The sequence below is a fragment of the Penaeus vannamei genome, chromosome 14 (genome assembly GCF_042767895.1).
Source record: "Penaeus vannamei isolate JL-2024 chromosome 14, ASM4276789v1, whole genome shotgun sequence".
NCBI classification, from domain to species: Eukaryota; Metazoa; Arthropoda; class Malacostraca; order Decapoda; family Penaeidae; genus Penaeus; species Penaeus vannamei.
Window position 1 is genome coordinate 26,350,064 of NC_091562.1, and position 14,470 is coordinate 26,364,533.

General features: G+C 44.4%; 1 protein-coding gene across 1 annotated transcript; it reads right to left on the reverse strand.

Moving 5' to 3' along the window:
• Nucleotides 1-1,203: 1,203 nt before the first annotated feature.
• Nucleotides 1,204-12,561, reverse strand: LOC113823302 (uncharacterized). Its single transcript, XM_027375918.2, has 2 exons — nt 11,988-12,561; nt 1,204-6,117 (listed from the first exon to the last, which is right to left on the reverse strand). The coding sequence occupies exon 2, from the start codon at nt 3,030-3,032 to the stop codon at nt 1,596-1,598; it is 1,437 nt and encodes a 478-aa protein (XP_027231719.1). The 5' UTR covers nt 3,033-6,117; nt 11,988-12,561; the 3' UTR covers nt 1,204-1,595.
• Between the last annotated feature and the right edge of the window lie 1,909 nt (nt 12,562-14,470).

The window sequence follows — 14,470 nt, forward strand, 5'->3', positions numbered from 1 at the left end:
TCTCTCTCTCTCTCTCTCTCTCTCTCTCTCTCTCTCTCTCTCTCTCTCTCTCTCTCTCTCTATATATATATATATATATATATATATATATATATATATATATATATATATATATATATATATATATCTGTGTGTGTGTGGATATATGTATGCACGTGGCCATTGCTCCTTATTTCTCTCTGCTCTCCCCCTGTACACATAACTTTATCTCCCTTTTTTCCTCTATAATATAGTAGCATAACGCACCTCCCGCCCACCCTGCATCCTTCTCTCTCTCTCTCTTTCTTCTGATCTCTTCATCTTTACTGCCTGTCATCCTTTCCTTCATCTTCCATAAATGGTCTTCTTCCCCAGTGGCGTGTCGGCCCACCTTTAAAACAACACCTTCGTCGGTCGGTGGGTCGGGAAGTCGGTAGATTAACAGAGTGGTAGATAAGCAGAGTGGTAGATTAACAGCTGGCCGGTAAGTACTGTATGCAAAGCTTCTGGACGGGGAGGTATTAACTCATGTTATTTATTCTATCAATTCACTTATTTTTCCTAATTTATTTTCCTGTCTTTATCTATTTTTTATTTGTTTGTCTATATTTTTACTTTATTTTTCACTACGTATTTTAGTAGCTACTGATTTATTTTGTGGCAGTGTCATATATTTTTAGAAGAGAGAAGAAATACAAGAAGGTTTACAGCGAACAAAATAGCGCTAGAAAAAAAAAAATATTAAGAAAACTCAATATTTAAAACTAAAACCTTGGTTAAAAGAAATGGAAGAAAGACAAAAAAAATCTAGTGTGTTTGCTCTTGAACCCACCTTGAACTGAGGTTTGATGTGTGCGCTATCTGTTCAACTTTTTTATGGGTTGTTCATGATTGTATCTTTGGGTTATCCTCCCCCACTCTCCCCTCCCCAACAGTCCCCTATCCCCAATTCCCCTCCCTCACCCAATACTCCCCTATCCCCAACCCCCCTCCCTCCTTTTTGCTGAGACGTGCTCTCGTCTCGCAAGGTCTCTCCGGTGGTGATGTGGGTGTTTTATGGGCCGACTGTCTGAATGGGTTACATTAATAGCAGTTTTAATGATGACATAAACTACTACCATATGTCTGGTTTTGTCACTCCTTTTAGGTTTTATTGGATGTGGAGAGCTTGATATCAAATTTGTATATGTAATTGGCGGCTGGCTTTGAAATGAAAGACACTAATATATGCAAAAGCCTTATTTATTTACATAAAGCAGAATGGAAAACATCTTATTTACAAAGTATGAACACAGAAGGATGATATGTATATTTGTATTCTTAAATTACGTATATTCCATAAACTGTCTTACAATCTCAGATACAAATCTCTTTTGTATAAAAAAACAACGTAATATATTTCAATACATCGTAAAAAAAATCTAAAAACTGTACACATTTCCTTATAAAATACAATGGCAACAGAGCTCACAGGATTCCAACGCAGTCATGTCTCGTCCCTGTAATGCTTACAATCTCTCTCCTGCGAACGCGAATCAGCGCCGGGAGAAGAGGGCACCAATGACCTTGCATTACCAATCATATTTGTCTTGGATAAGAAGAAAGGCCCTTGGCCCCTAGCAGTCGTCAATGTCCGTGCAGATGAAATTCGAGGACGAGTGCGCGAGGAAGAGGTTGAGGGTGTCGTCGCCCTCGGCGAAGGTGGACGTCAGGTGGTCCAGCTCCTCCTCGAAGGGCTCGTCGCCCAGGAGGCTGCCGAGCTCGACGGGCGCCGCCAGGACGCTCTCGCAGTCCGAGCTCGAGCCGCAGCCGGAGATGCCACTCGACGACGCGATGGAGAACGAGGGCGACGAGTCCCCGATCGGCACCGGCACTGGCACGGGCGCGGGGAACGCGACGGTATCCAGAGGACTCGGGGGAGAGGAGCCGTCGCTCGAGAACGCGGAGTCTCGACTCGAGGACTCGCTGAGGTGTCTCCCGCTCCGCGGGAACTCGAGGAGGACGTCGTTCCTCACCACGGGGCTATCCAAGTCCTGGAAGGCGACGTTCACCGACACGGACTCGCCCGTGTGGAAGATCGTGGCCGGGTCGGTGTAGGTGACGTGGTGGAGCGTGGTCGGCGTGGCTCCGGCGAGCGGCTCCGGCGTGTCGTTGCCGGGGATGGCGGCGGGGACGTGCGAGAGGTTCGCGCCGCAGGGGGTGAACGCCAGGAGGGGCTGGTTGAGCGTCATCAGAGGGACGACGGGCTCCAGACGCGGCAGTTTGTGGGGTCGAGTGGTGATGGAATCGACTCTCGGCCTCTTCACTGTCATTGACATCATGAGAGGCTCGTTGTTGATCGTTCTGCCTACTCTGTGGGGCGGAGTCTGCAACGCCACGTTCTTTAAAGTAATATATGCACCGTTGCTCGTGGCGATACTTGCCGTCTTGCACTCTCTCGGCTTGTTCTTCGGCTTGCTTGGTCTTTTGGTCGTCGATTTAGTCGCTATCGTGTGCTTGCTCTTACTTCCATCCGTTCTCGCGTGCGACTGTTGGCTTTTTGGTTTTGATACTTTGCTGTTATTTTTACTGTTGCTAATCGTTTTACTATTTTTTCCTGACGAAGCGGCCGACGTCTTGGCTCCCGGGCTCTTCATCACGGGCCGGACGCAGTGCTCGGGGCGCGCCATGTGGGCGTTCTCCAGGCACCAGAGCTCCCTCACGCCGTCGATGTCGGTGGGGTTGTAATCGTCGTCTAAGACACCCGCCAGGGCGTCGATGTAATTAACGGCTAGTCTGAGGATGGTGATCTTGGTGAGCTTCTCAGCGTCCGCCCCGGGGAGGTCGGGGATCGCCTTCTGAAGTGTCACGAAAGCATCATTTATCTCCTTCATCCTGTTCCTCTCACGGGCGTTGGCTGTCTTGCGCCGGTACTTGCTGAGTGGCGGAGGTTTCTGCTTCTCTTTGGGCTCTTTCCTCTTGGACGTGGCTCGGTTCTTCTCCGATTCTATCCGTTTGATGATGGATTTGGTTCTCAGGGCGTACTTGCCTCCGTTAACGGCGTCGGCGTTCATGTTCGCGGGGCAGCGAGGCGCGAGTCGGTTGTAATGGATGCGTTCTAGTCACAAGGAGGACTCGATCGAATGGGAATCCGCTGTCGATGGAGATTCACGCAAAAACATTACCTCTCGGCGAGCCTCACGCGATATTATGCCCGGAAAACAGGTCTCGCCTTCGATAAGCTTCTCGCACTCTGACGAAGGCGACGACGGAGGTCAGAAGGTGCTCAGAGTCAAGAAGGCAGGCAGGCAAAGGGGTAGGGGAGGATGAGAGTGGGCGTGTGAGGATCGAACAGTGGACTCTCGACAAAGTAGAGATGTTTACACACGGGTGTTTGTCCAGGCTACCGGCGGGGCCCAGACCTCGCACCTTCTTCCTACGGGTATTCTGACGTCACACCCTTGGAACAGGTACAAATGACTCCCTGGATTTATGATTCACTCTTGCTGTGAGGAAAGTTTTCAATCTAACTCTCGGATTTCTGCACAGTCACCTGTTTATTATGTTACTCCTATTGTTTTCTTTATACTCAGAGAATGCTTCGAAAAGAAAATGTTTTACCCAGAAAAATCCAAGCCGTTATTTATCACTGTGACACTTCATCAGTATGCACGACAAAGGACTATTCTACACGTAATTCGGTTTCTTAAAATATCACTGGTTCTTCGTTCTATAGCTCTCACAGACACAAAGTACAGGGTAAATCCTTCACAATGAATCACTGGTAACGTTGTACAGAATTACCTCATGCACATATTCATAGGGATAATATTTTCTGTCGGTATAATGTCACTGTGAATAATATACACCCTCATACATATGGATGTCACAGGCTCAAGACAACAATAAACTCGGTAAATCCCTCCTCGACAGTACTGTAAATATTTGTTATATACCTATGAGTTACGTGGTTCTAGTAGGCAAGGGAGATGAGGTCTGGCGAGGGTGTGGCGTTCCACGACAACAAAAGGCCAGAGGAGGGGGTGTGTGAATCTCTATGAGGGAGCGACGGAGGGAGGGTGTGTGCTGTAGTAGGTCCTAGGCCGCAGGCACAATTTCACTCGTGTATTTGCCTTTCATTATCCAACGTGGCGGCCCTAAAGTAATTGTGTGGCAGTCTTACCAGGATCACAATTACAGTTCTTTCTCAGGTGGAGGCTGTCGCTCGCAGGGTCAGACTCGTTGTTACCCAACCTTGTATTATTTGCTCCTGAGATTGGTACTGCGGATTAAAGGTACCTATTAAGGTGTCGTTAGTCTGAGTCTTACAGGTAACGCTAATAACTAAATAGTAATTACGCCTGATAAGGTCAAGTAAGTCGCCACCTCTTGCTCTCGAACTAAATATCCTCGTGATTTATTGGACTAAGCGACGACCCACGCGGCTCTCCTCGACGGCGTTGTCTGCCTCGGGTTCTTGTCGAGAAGGAAGGTCTTATCAGCTTGTTCGTAAGTCGTCGATAAGAAGTACTCACTACTAGACAAACGGCCAAGATGTTTTTATTCCTCTCTCGTTCTCAGCGTTTCTGATTTTTCCTTCTGTTCACTGACAGGGGGGTTTGAAAGCACCAGTGACTTTGTCTGACAGTGCTTCCTGGCTTGAGTGGCGTCGACGTCCGTGTGGGTATGTTGGCTGTGAATAGCGGGCAAAAGGGTTATCGGTTGTTTCCGTCGAGCGTGAAATATTCCGCTAAACTTTATTGTGCTTTACCTCTGGTCAAAGTTCTCTCCGTTGCTCTTAATAAACGCCGCTCCGATTTCGAATAATCTCTTCTCCTTTTTTCTTTTCTTCTTGTTCTCTGCCCCTCCGACGTAAATTCCGTCCCTGAGCCGACGATGGCCCAGCAAGGCACCTGACGCGCAGACGGGTGTTGTGATGGGAAGTCGTGGGCTCTTACGCTAATGGAGGCGGGGAGGCGGGGAGGGCGTGGGGGCGGACGGGGGCGAATGGGGAGAAGGGAGGGGGTGGAAGGGCACAGCGGGGCGTGGATGCCCTGGCTACATCACCTGGGAGTCCTGCTGGGAGGTCCTGCCGCCTCACGCGCCGCCACACACTCCCGCGGATCCTTACAAGCCGAGACCTGAAACCTTTGGGTGATTCGGGGATTGTCTTCCGGAGCTCCGTCTCGCTCGCTGCTTCGGGTCTCGCTTGGAGTTCTTCGCTTATTATCCGCCGATGACTTCTTTCTCCTTATTCATACACGTGATAAAATTATCCCTTTTTTAAGCTACACAACTTTCAGCTTTCCCTACAACAGGAAACGAAAGTGATTAATATAAAAAATAGATTTCTCGATCCCTGTGCCTGGCAACACTGGAACCAGCAGAAGGTGCTTGCCGTCGTCTCCGCGAGTCACTGATTTGATTAACAGTTCACCTTTGGGATTCTGGCTTAGTGGGGCGACTTAACGACCTTCGATAAATGGCTCTCGCGGTATTGTTCACGGGGAATTACGATTCTGAAAGGGGTAATTGAGCGGTAGATGAGCTGCGGTTCTTCCTGCTCTTACGCGAGTTTCAGTTTGAATCGATTGGTCTGCTCCTACGTTCACGGGGAGTTCATTCAAGAGTACTGAACGTTGTTAAGAACAGCGGTATTTGTGTGTATATATATTTTTTCGGACCTATTTTCCTCCCTTTCTTTCCAATTTTTTTTTTTGGTTTACTTCATTTCCTCAACAATAATGAGCTTAGCGAGAAGATGGATTCGTCGACGAAACACGCATTAAATATTCAACAGGAATAAGCCACGTGGCAGAGACGGTATGTCTGTAATTTTCAAAACGCTTTGTCTCTTCACAGTTGGAGCTTCTCAGCGTGTCTGTCTCTTCTCTTTATTTTTTTTCTCCGTTTCTCTCTTCTCGTCTCACGTCTCTCCCCTCTTAGTCTGGTCTTCAGATCCCGTGGCTGACCGCGTCTCTCTAACTCACTCTCTCTTTCTTCCTCTTTCTCTCTTCTCGAGTTTCGTTTGGTTACGCGCCTCTCTCTCTCGTCCTCTCTTCTCTCTTATCCCGTCCTCTCTCCTCTTTCTTCTCTCTCTTCTCTCTCTCTCCCGTGCTGGCGGCGTCTGGCTGAGCTCCAAACCGTGGGCGACCGAACCTGAAACGAAAGCAAGGAGAACATCAAACAGCTTGCCCTTGGAAGTCTCCTCGCGAGGGCGTCTAAAAACAGCGATCCTCACACTTGCTTCTGAGATTTGGAGGTTTGGTTGGGTTGAAATTGGTTGGTGGGGGGGGGGTAGGGGACAGGATAGGGAGGGGGAGGGGGAGGGGATGGGAAGGATGGGGAGTGGAGAGGGGGAGGTATAGAACAGGGAGGGGAGGGGGGGGGTATGGATTGGTGAGGGTGGGGGATTAGGGGACAGGATAGGGAGAGGGGGGGGAGAGGTAGGGGATAGGAAGGATGGGGAGTGGAGAGGGGGAGGTATAGAACAGATAGGGGAGGGGGGATATGGAGTGGTGGTGGTGGTGGGGGGGTTAGGGAATATGGTAGAGAAGAGGAGGGGGAGGGGATGGGGAGTGGAGAGGGGGTGGTATAGAACAGATAGGGGAGGGGGGTGTCATGGAGTGGTGGTGGTGGGGAGTAGGGCACAGGGTAGGGAGGGGGAGGGGAAGAATGGGGAGTGAAGAGGGGGAGGTATAGAACAGATAGGGGAGGAGAGGGGGGAAGTATGGAGTGTTAGGGGGGATTAAGGGACAGGGTAGGGAGGGGGAGGGGGAGGGGATGAGAAGGATGGGGAGTGGAGAGGGGGAGGTGGAACAGGTAGGGGAGGGAGGTATGGAACAGGGGAAGCAGGGAGAGGAATGGAACAGGGGGGTGGGGGCAGGGTAATGGGGAGGTATAGAACAGGTGGAGAGGGTAGGAGGGTATGAAACAAGAGGGGGGAATGGAGAATATAAAAGAATGAGGAATAACAGGGATTTTCTATACATTCTTTCTCGTTATTGCATTTATCATACTCATCATACATCACACACACACACACACACACACACACACATATATATATATATATATATATATATATATATATATATATATATATATATATATATATATATATATATATATATGATTTCATTTCTCATGAATTAAATAATGAAAAAAGTCTGACTTCGACATGTTTCTTTATGTCCTTGTTCATATGTTCACTTATCGTTTTTTCTTCTCTAAATTACTCTCCTCTTTTAATTTTATCTTACCTATATTTTCTACGCCGTTACGCCACCTATAGCGCTATAATGCTTTGGTTAAATGTAGTGCATATAATGAGTAATACTATAATCATAATATGCGGTAATTTCAATTTGCTATACATCGTCATATATGTAGTTTCACAAAAAATAATTAATTCTATTACCTTCCTAGGAAAATTTACTCAACCCTAGACGTCACTAAATATTATACATATAAAAAAGAAAAAGAAAAAAATACTGCCGTTAAACTTCATGGCTAAAAAAAGAAAAAAAAAAAAAAAAAGGAAAGAGAAAAAAGAAAAAGGGAATAGCGTTTAAGGATTATCGAAGGTGTCAAATAACTCAGTCGCTCTCCTATTAGCTCTGAATATAATAGTGCCCCCTTGCAACCCCCGAGACAATATTTTAGAAAACGTGACCCACTTAGTAACACAGCCCTCAATTTTGCAGTATCGTTGCTCGGGGCTTTATTAATTACGTAATTCATTAGTGAGTGCTCTCTTCGTCCCCCGTGACCCTCTAAAATTTGAATATTCGAAAAATGATATTTTCATTCTAATGATCTGGTATGGTATTTGAAGCATCTTCAAAAACTATTCCGTATTGCAGGATATAGAAATGCAGTATTTTGTATCTATAAGAATATTTCGATGTTTATTTGTGGTGTGTGTGTGTGTGTGTGTGTGTGTGTGTGTGTGTGTGTGTGTGTGTGTGTGTGTGTGTGTGTGTGTGTGTGTGTGTGTGTGTGTTCGTGTGTATGTGTGCACGCGTCCGTGCGTGTTTGCATGCGTGCGTGTGTGTGTATCCGTGTTTGTTTGCGTGTGCGTATGCATGTGCGCGTGTGTTGGTACTTATTTGTTTATTTATACGTGTGCTTGCGTGGCCGTTTGTGCATGTATCTGCGTACGAGTGTGCGTGTATGTAGCGTGATTTATGCTGCAAAATTTTAAACCGAAACTCGACTCTCCTTTAACACAGTTTTAAACTGAGGGAATTGATTTCTTCATAAATCACTGAACTTTATCTGCGTGATGATCTTTATCTCGAGCATCGGTTGAAGCAGCGGGCGTTGCCAGTACTTACTTGATTTATTCCCTGGCGACCTGTTTTTCCGCGCCAAAGGGGGTGTTGCCGCCCCCGAGAGTTTTGTGCCCAAGCCAGCCGCCTCGGCCCGTAACTGCCCTTCGCCGGGATTTTATGCTTGGCTTCTTGACTTTATCTGAAGAAGGATTTTTGCCTTCTTGGGGTCTATAGTAATTGGCGAAATCGTGTTGTACAATTCCCGAAGATGAAGATGAAACTTTTTTTTTTCCTTATGTGGTAAATTGCACAGGTAGATACACAAATACGCACGCACAAGCAAGCATGCATACACATATAACACACAGACATACACACAATCACACACACGCTAATACACACATTAATTTCAATTTGTATGTATATCGAGCATTTCATTATCATTGTTTTCCTTATATTTTCAAATGTTATTATTAAATTTCAAATTATTTTCTTATATTGAATTATTGCTTATCCAATCTATCAGACATCATCCAATACTTTCTTCCTTTCTGTCTGCCAGTCCTGTCAATCTGAGGACTTGTACCCATCTAGCGTATTTAACTGTCCTTTTGTAGCTTTTCTCGTTGTCCCTCTTTTTGCTTCATGTTTATTATATTGTCATTTATTATATTGTTATTTTCCTCCTCCGTCCACCCTCTAACTCCACTTCTGCTACTACCTCCTCCTCCTCTAACCTAATCCTACCACTATTTCATCTTCTACTTCTTCTTCTATCTTAACCACTACCCTTATCTACAACTCCACTTCCATCTCCTCCTCCACTTCCATCTCTATCTCCTCCTCCTCCTCCTCCACCACCACCTCCTCCTCCAACTCCACCTCCTCCTCCACCTCCTCTCGCCGTCCCTACCATCTGAGACTGTCATGTGCCTGCCTCATAAGGACTGTTTGGATCGCCTCCAGTCTTGGGTCGAGGAGTGTTGCCATCGCGAGAGCTTAGAGTATCTTCCTCCTCCTTCTCCTCCCCCTCCTCCTCATTCTTCTCCACCGCCAGTCCTTCGTCTACCCCCTTCTCCACTTTTCTATGAAAGCCAAATCCTTCATTACTTTTTTCTTCTTTGTTATCTTCCCTTTTCTCTCTTGTTTGCCTCCTTCTCTCATTTTATTCCGCCACCTTCGATTTCTTTCGTTTAAGATTCCCAAAAGATTTTGTTATTTACGGGTTTAAAAGTAGATGTATCAGATGTGTTGTGAGATATGCCAAAGGGAAATGGAGACAACGTTCTTTTCTATTCTTTCTCTCATCCCTTTGTTCTTTTGGTATTTTTTATTTGTTTTATATATTTTTTTCTTTATTTCACTATAAATCGAACTTCTACGTATAGTACAAACGTAAGATTAAAATATAACAAATTTATAATCTTCATCGATTTCTGATGAGTAACAGAAGAGTAATCTCTCTGGGTAACTAATTTAAGTTCTTCATTGTACTCTTGAGTGAATGAAGTAATAAATTCATCAATGGCTGCGTGAAAGGTTTGGTGTTAATTGAGACTTTGGCCACAAGGAAAAGCAATGTTTTTAATCTATCTTTTTTTTACGTCTGTACTTGGTACGTTTAAATTCTTGGAAATTGGTTTTCTCGTTATTGTTAACTGGATATAAGTTTTTTCTTTTCCTTATATCGATTTAATAACGCTTGTTTTTGTTATCAAGAATTGGGTAAAAGATAAAATCTATGGTATTTTACTATACCGTGTGGAGAAAATGGTATTCGGTGATGCAATTCCTCTTTTACAGAAAAAAAACATGCCACTTACATTTGAACACGCAAGCGAGCACTCACGCACACACACACACACATACACACGCGCGCGCGCAGAAACCTCCCTTCTCCCGTTGGATCTGGATTACTATCTGTCGCTGCGTCGAAATCTCCGCCACGGCTCGTGAGACGGAAAGTTATCATCGCGCATACAAGAGACACGTGATGGAATGGCAGCCCGCTTGTTATTTCTCTCCGCCCCCCCCCCCTCCCTTGCAACTCTGCAACGGTCCGACCCTAACGCCAGCTCCTGTTGTTGCTGCTGCTGCTGCCATTCATTAAAATTCCCGAACGTAATCAAAATTCCGCGTGGGGCCAGTGCAATCCGAAACGCCGCCGTCGCCACGCTCAGCTGATCTTCTCACCGTTACTCCAAGTGTTGGTACCTTCCAAGGCCGTTCACGGAGCTCTAATAACGTGCCATATAAGGTCAGTCGGTGACACGCCAATGCACGCGGGAAGTCGGGATGAACCACTCACTTATTTTCTTCTTTTTTTAAAACTTTCTTCCTCTTCTCTTTCATCCTCCCCTTCTCTCCTCCCCCCCTGGCAAATCTTAACCCCCCCCCCACCCCCGGCAAGCAGCGCGCGGATATTTATTGCTGGCCGAGCGAAGAAAAGACGACGGGACCAGATCATGATATGAATGACAAAATCCTCGCTCGTAGCTCCTTGAGGCCCGAGAAGAGCGCCCTCGACCTTCTTTCCTCTCGACTTTAACTAGTCAGTAAGAAGCAGAGCACCTTTATGGATGATCCCGTGAAAGAAAAATGCGAAAAGGTGCATACACGGCTTCAGAAAGACCAAAGAACAAACAGCTGCACAAGGCTATCAAACCGCTAGATAAAAAGGTCCGTCTACTGACTCCTAATACATTATGCCATATAAGGATGCCTTTTACCCGCTTTCACCCCGGCCAGCGGCTCTGCATCTACACGCAGACATTTATTGGTTTATTGTCACCTGCCTTTAAGTCGCACTTGTGATATGATTTGATATTATATCCTATACAATTTACTATTTGAATATTAAGATTATACTGATTATTCATCTGTTTGTTTGTTTGTTTACTTGCTTGGAATACAAGTACTGAAATTCTTTGCTTCCTCCTTTTCCTTTCGCTTTCAATTGTACCTTTAGCTTCGGTTAACATTCGTAACTAGTACGTAGTTCTTAACAGAGGTAGTTAGGCGATACTAATCACTATAGCGAGGGTTCGTGCGTTGGTTTTGATACGCAGCACCTTGGATTGGTAGGAAATAGGGCCTCGATGTTTTATGGTTATCACCTTCGACTGATTCATAATTGATGATGGTTAATCAGAATCTTTAACATACAAATATAAGATTTATAAAGATTGGAATATTTTCCAATTTTCCGATTAAAGAATCGTTGATTAGAAAATAGTATACCGAGCGAAGAAAAAAATGAATTGCGTAAATGTGCATATTTCTAAGTAGATGTAATATATATATATATATATATATATATATATATATATATATATATAGATAGATAGATAGATAGATAGATAGATAGATAGATAGATAGATAGATAGATAGATAGATAGATAGATAGATAGATAGATAGATAGATAGATAGATTGATAGATAGATACATATATATATATGTATATATATATATGTATGTATATAATATATATATATATATATATATATATATGTATATAATATATATATATATATAAATATATACATATATGTATATTTATACGAATAGATAAATAAATATACATATATGTATATATGAATAGGTAAATAAATATATATATATATATATATATGTATATATGAATATATATGTGTATATATATATATATATATATATATATATATATATATATATATATATATATATATATTTGTACTTACATAACAATGAAATAATGAAGCCAAATTCTTACCTTTACAATGCTCCTCAGCTTTCGTGAAGGCAATTCACCATGTCACTCCAAAGGCATCTTGTTCGAAGCATGGACAACCAAAGCCTCTAACAGACTATCGGGCTTAGAAGGTGTCACTCTTAACAGATCACAAACTGCCCTTTTATCCAGCAAAGAGAGTGTCACAAACAATGAAGCTCGCGGGCAGTCACACCTCTTCCCTGTCACACTGGAGGCGACCCGCGAGTCCTGTTCACCACAAGAGTCCAAGGGAAGTCCGTGAGGTGCGCGCGCTCACGGGGAATGGGTGCGTCGGTCACCCTCGCACCAAGGAGTTCGGATGCACACTGGACCAACGTTGGACTGCGTCTACCCGTGGCACTGTTTATGGTGACCCGCGACGTCCATCCGAGCGCAAGAGGTGTTTGTTGACTTTCACCGTTTTCGTCGCGTGTAAAGGCAGGCTTGATGGGCTACGGGTCTGTCTGTCTGGATGCTGGGCTAAGTCCATTCAAGTGGATCTCGTCGACGGCGCAGAAGAGGTCCGCCAGTTCCTTGCGACCTCTTCCACTTCACACAGACAACTGCCCAACTATCGTCTTCATCCCTCATTCGGCCGAAAACGCCCAACAAATATTACCGATGCGGGATGCCTTTTGGCGGACGCTAAACTTCGCGAACCAAATTCTCCCAGACGGTAATACGCACCTGCTTATCACTTACCTTTACTCCCTCGCCTCCTTTCGACCACCTCGACTGACATCCACCACAAACTGGCAAAATAATCCGAAATTAAGCATAAATAACGCAAGTGTTCAAAAGGCTACCAAAAAAGGACGGGTGGAGTCAGATAGTGGTAGAGGAGACACCAGGGCGCGCTGCCCTAGCCCCGGGTGACGCAAGGTGTGGGCCGGTCCGCGCTCATATAATTATCATACGATTCTTAAATGATTATCGAACTATTCTAAAGCCAACTCAGACGCATCCCGTGAGTTGATTGCAAAAGGAATGGCAAGGACGAAGGACTGAACTGCCGAGCGTATAGGCGAGTGAGGTACCTTTTTGCTTCGCTGTGCTCTGGATGCCCCGAGAGCCTACGATGATGTCATTAGGTACTTTGACTACGAATTCCACAAGGGAAGAAAACGTGGGCTTATAGTGCTACGACTAATGTATTTCTCGATCTCGTTTTCTTTATTTGGTGTTGAAGATAAACTGGTGGCTCATACATCATCTAGCCATGCATCATAATACAGTTGTGTGTGAGATTACAAAAGTTCCAAAGTGACAAAATATCTTTTATCGAAAGATGCTTGAAGAAAGGTAAGATGGGACTTGATTTAATAATTTAGCTGTTGATGCGTGCCCGTTCTCTTGAATAAAAGGGGGAATATTTATGTTGTAAAACTATATTTAAAACAGAATTATGGAGCAGTGGAGGTGCAGTATAATTTGAACATAAATCAGGCTTAAGGAATATCTAGTGAATACTGTAATTATTAATGTCAAGAGTACTTTAAACCAACGAAAGATAATAGGAACTTATGCTACAGATTTAATTAAATGCTCTAATTACTCTACTTGTCTACGTTTGCCAATTACAGAGTTTTACCCTCCTTAAAATCATAATGAGATTAGAAAGAAAAATAGACGAGAAAATATAAGGAATAGAACTAACATGCACAAGAACACACTCCTCTTGACAAAAAGTAACTCTTCTGTTCTTTTGGCTACTGGATCTTATAATAGAAGTTAAATTGCACCGCGGCTAAGCTCCAAGCGGGGGGAGCTGTTGCCTTTTGACGCTTCAAAAAGGACTTCTTTAAATTTCTTACCTTCATATTTTCTTGCTTATGCATTCTCGCGCAAGCTTGCATAATTAGCGAACTTTCTCTGTCTGCCTATCGGTCTGGCTCTCTCCTTTCTCTCTCTCTCTCTCTCTCTCTCTCTCTCTCTCTCTCTCTCTCTCTCTCTCTCTCTCTCTCTCTCTCTCTCTCTCTCTCTCTCTCTCTCTCCCTTCTCCTCCCCCAACATAGAGTAGTGTCTAGGAAAGGGAGAGTAAGAGGGTGGAGGCGACAGAAAAGAAGAAATAGGATGAAGAAGGAAAAGATAAGGGGAGAGAAGGGGAGGACGGTGACTAGAACGAAGACGAGGAAGAAAAAAAGAGTAAAGAAAAAAACGAAGAACAAAATTATAACAATAATAATAACAAGCGATGAGAAGCAAAAGAGGAAGAAAGAGAAGGAGAGGAAAGGAAGAGAGTGAGGGTGGAAGGGGGAGAGGAGAAGAGAGAAAATCGCCGTTAACGAACTTTTGGAGCGGGATTTTGCAGTAGGAAGACTATTCGAATATTCTCATAAACCCAACACTCATTCTCTCCTTAGAGGAAGACAGCCGAACAGATCTACAAACTGCCTAAAGAGAATGATATGCAAAATTTGAAATTAAAATGACACGCGGCCCAACGCTAGCTTAGCACGTGGGCTGATCTCGTTTTTCTCTCG